At 50.5% G+C, this 4,341-nt stretch overlaps 1 protein-coding gene across 1 annotated transcript in view; it reads right to left on the reverse strand.

The window, feature by feature from the left end:
• Nucleotides 1-1,679, reverse strand: part of LOC119193812 — a gene marked incomplete at its 5' end in the record, with an annotated part of 2,064 nt that extends 385 nt beyond the window's left edge. Inside the window, 1 exon segment of the mRNA XM_037447543.1 lies at nucleotides 1-1,679. This exon segment is cut by the window's left edge and continues 385 nt beyond it. Within this exon segment, the coding sequence (XP_037303440.1) occupies nucleotides 329-1,679 (1,351 nt within the window).
• Between the last annotated feature and the right edge of the window lie 2,662 nt (nucleotides 1,680-4,341).

Below are 4,341 nucleotides of genomic sequence, written 5' to 3' on the forward strand. Positions count from 1 at the left end.
TCCTGAATATGTTAAGAGGAATAGCACATATATCCGCGCAGTGACCATGGCTTACGGGACAGGAGCAATGCAAATGCCCCGGGCCACAGATGTTCGGGTGTATGTGCACCGCTGAAATTTAAAAGTCGTGAGAACCTAGAATGTCCCTCTTCTCCTCGCTCGACCTGCGGTGATGAGCGTGTAGTCGTGCTTTTGGTGGTTAGCAGTTATAATTATATTGAATATATATATGCAACCAATTTTATTTCAGATTTACTAAGGTTGCGGAAATTGCAATAATGTGCATTAGCTATATAGAATATGTGGAATATATATGTGTATAAATATACTACGTACCCTGCGGTACCCCATAATCGACTCTGCTGTGGATGCGATCTTTCATCAAACGGACTCGCGGGCAGCCGGCCGCGGTAGCTCGGTGCGAGGTGTCTGCCTTGTTGTTGTATCGTGTGTTGTAAAGAGTACAGTTGTAACAAGTGGCCGGTCCTTCGAGGGAGGGGCATTTGTCAGTTGAGTGATCCGATTTGGCGCAGTGCGCGCATGGGGTGGTTGTGGCCTCGCACTTAGCGCGCGTGTGGCCGAACTGTAGGCAGCGGTAGCACTGCATGAACGGGGAGAAGTTCTCTGCATGGACTCTCTGGTAGTCCACGCAGATCCTCCCCGCCCCAGTGATCCACCGCCAGACCGCTGGGTCAGCGATAAAGGCAGCGTTGTAGTATTTGGGGTTTCTGTTGTCCTTGCGCAGACGGTACCTAAATTGTGCCCCGTTCGCCACTAAGGTCGCGATGGCGGGATTTTGCTCGAGGATTATGTTAGTTAGTTGTTCGGGAGGGGTATCGATGGTGATGCCCTTGAGCATAACCATGGGTTTAAGGTGGCGTGCCGGTTCCGCTCGTACTTCCGGAGCACCCTGTAATTTTTTGAGGGTATCATCTCGCTCCTCAGCGCGTTCGAATTCGACCCGCAGCTTGTTCTTCGATATGGCCTGCAATCTAGCCGGCGCGTATCCAGTGTTTCGAAATGAGATGCTTTGTTTGAAGAGCTTTACAGCATCTTCAGAGTTGTGAATTTTGTCGTCGGATTTGGGTGTAACAATGATGGCCGGCCGCGTCTTAGGGACAGACGTGGGGGGTTTAGGTTGATAGGGAACGGCGCGCCGGTTATGAGTGCGGGCGGGAGTCGCAGCAACTGCGCTATATGTGGTGCGTGGTTGCTGTGCATCTGTAGGGGTGGAGGTGAGTCGAGATTGTTGTTTTTGGATTTCGTTGATTATTTTATTTTGTTTTTCCGTGTTATCATTGATAGTTTGTATATGTTTTTCCATGACAGATTGAATGCTGGTGATGATATCGTTTTTGATCGATTCGGCGTCGAATATCGGGACAGAGGTGCTAGCCTCATTAGGTGGGTGATGTGGGTCGATTTTAGTGTTAGTGAATACCGCTTTGAAGTATTCTAACGCTTTCTTTGTGTCGGGGCTGCCGAGTATTGCAGTCATGCTGTTGGTAGCTTTTAATATTTCTCTGGCATTCTTTTCGATATATTGTTTGTTAGTTGCTGTGACGCTTTTGCCGTCATAAATTGTGTCAATAATACTATAGCACATCTTCGGTATGTACTTGCAAAACGTAGCGAGGTCCGCACATAGTGTGGAGTCGTACTCGAGCGGGCGGGGTTCTAGCTTGGGTGGCATGATTGTAGTATGTTAATGGTGCAACTAGTGTGAAAAATGTTGGGGGAGTGAATAAGGGGTGAAAATAGTGATGGTGTGAGGAGGTTGGGGGTCAAATTTGGGGTGGGGGGTCAATGGGGGGTCAGGGGGGTCAGGGGGGGTTGGGGGTCAAATTTGGGGTGGGGGGTCAATGGGGGGTCAGGGGGGGTCAGGGGAAGTTGGGGGTCAAGTTTGGGATGGGGGGTCAATGGGGGGTCAGGGGAGGTCAGGGGGGGTTAGGGGTCAAATGTGGGGTGGGGGTCAATGGGGGTCAGGGGGGTTCCGGGGAGGTTGGGGGTCAAATTTGGGGTGGGGGGTTAAATGGGGGGTCAGGGGGGGGGCGGGGAGGTTGGGGGTCAAATTTGGGGTGGGGGTCAATGGGGGTCAGGGGGTCAGGGGAGGTTGGGAGGCAAATTTGGGGTGGGGGTCAATGGGGGTCAGGGGGTCAGGGGGTTGGGGTCAAATTTGGGGTGGGGGGGGTCAATGGGGGGTCAGGGGGGGTCAGGGGGAGGTTGGGGGTCAAATTTGGGGTGGGGGTCAATGGGGGTCAGGGGTCAGGGGAGGTTGGGGGTCAAATTTGGGGTGGGGGGTCAATGGGGGGTCAGGGGGGGTCAGGGGAGGTTGGGGGTCAAATTTGGGGTGGGGGGTCAATGGGGGGTCAGGGGGGGTCAGGGGAGGTTGGGGGTCAAATTTGGGGTGGGGGGTCAATGGGGGGTCAGGGGGGGTCGGGGGTCAAATGTGGGGTGGGGGGTCAGTGGGGGGTCAGGTATTGTGGGGCACTTTGGGCTGATTGAAATGAGACCCCACTCGGGTATATTAGGATAGGTGTATGGGATATTATTGGAAGGGGGAGATGGGGTGAAGGGGGGGGGTGTGTCGTCAATGGGGTCTTTAAAATGACTGCCCGGGCCGAGTGTCGATCACTCGTGCCGAGGCGTCCCCAAGCGCACAGTGAGGAAGATATTAGGGTGGGGGGTGGGTGATTAGAAGGGGGGGGAGGGTATGGGTGCAGGGTTACTGGGCTATTCGGCGCGATTGCAGGGAGTCCAATCTTAGGTACTCTGCGTCCGATATTCGCCGAGTTATTCCAAAAGTGAGTGCGGGAGGATGGTAAGGGAGGAAGGGTTCGCGGGGCTGATTAAAATGAGACCCCACTCGGGTATATTAGGATAGGTGTATGGGATATTATTGGAAGGGGGAGATGGGGTGAAGGGGGTATGTCGTCGATGGGGTCTTTAAAATGGCTGCCCAGGCCGAGTGTCGATCACTCGTGCCGAGGCGTCCCCAAGCGCAGTAAGGAAAATGTTAGGGTGGGGGTGGGTGATTAGAAGGGGGAGGGTATGGGTGCAGGATTACTGGGCTATTCGGCGCGATTGCAGGAGTCCAAACTCGGGTACTCTGCGACCGATATTCGCCGAGTTATTCCAAAGAGGGGTTGAGTGGGGGAGGGAGGTGATTAGGGAGGTTGGGCTCGCGGAGCTGATTGAGATGAGCCCAAACTCGGTTATTCTGAATTATGTATTGTGGAAGTTAGATCTGTGGGGGTATTAAGTTGTTGAGAATGGAAGAGGGGGGGGAGGTGATGGGGTAGAAACGTAGGGCTGCTAAGCACCACTCCCCTGAGCCCAAACACGGGGGTTCTGGGTCCAGTGGGAGCGGAGATAGACCGGGGGGGTGTGAGGGTTTATGAGCGGGTGTCGGGGTGTGGGTACACAAACGTACCCCGCACTTGCTAACTTTGTTTGTAATTTATATGGAAACCGCACGAGTTATCTTTGTTGGTTTTGTCAAGTGTAAAGTGTAAGTTTGTGTGGTAATGTGTTATGCAAACAGCAAATACAAGTTTGTCGGGTAAAAAAGAAATAAAATTGTTAGAATTAAACTCGGGTGATAAACGCGCGGTAACGTAAACGTGTTTTCGCACGTTTAGGCTAACGCGCGCGTTATGTTGAAGCTCGCTAGGTATCTAATGAACCACCGCGCGGTCACGTAGGCACGGTCGCGATGGTTCGGAGGTTAGTGAGCCTGGCACTTTGCCGGGTTCAATTTTATATTTAACAATTAACAAGAATTAGAAAGATTTAAAATTAAAGTTGAAGTTAGTTAGCGAGTATACACAAGAAATTAAAATTTTTCAAAATACAATAACACATACAGAAAAAAATTTGAAAATCCTTATGAAATTAACAAAATAAATTAAATGTTGAATTGATATCACACTTTTCTGGTTAAATCTTACAATTGCAATATTATGATAAGTATTAATGTTATTATAGTTCGTATTTGTAGATCGAAAATGGTATCGTTTTTTGTCGCACCTTAATTCAGCGGTCATTCCATTCGTGAATAAGCGCACCGTAAGTTGTCGCAGGGTGTGCGCGTGGCTGGGCGTGCGCGGTGTGAAGCAGGGGGCGAGCGGGCGGGGTGCCCGCGTCGTCCAGGCAGGTCGTTGTTATGCCAAGGTAAATCCCCGGCAGTAAGTAATTTAATGATTGTTTTCACTTTTCACTGATAAGTAAATTGATCACTGAGGTGTTTTGAGTTAAGTTAATATGATGTTCACTGTATTTGATCCCCGTCGTTAAATTATATTTAAATTGATTATCGATAATTATAGTTCCACTAGTTAA

Source organism: Manduca sexta, chromosome 7 (assembly GCF_014839805.1).
Source record: "Manduca sexta isolate Smith_Timp_Sample1 chromosome 7, JHU_Msex_v1.0, whole genome shotgun sequence".
Classification (NCBI taxonomy): Eukaryota; Metazoa; Arthropoda; class Insecta; order Lepidoptera; family Sphingidae; genus Manduca; species Manduca sexta.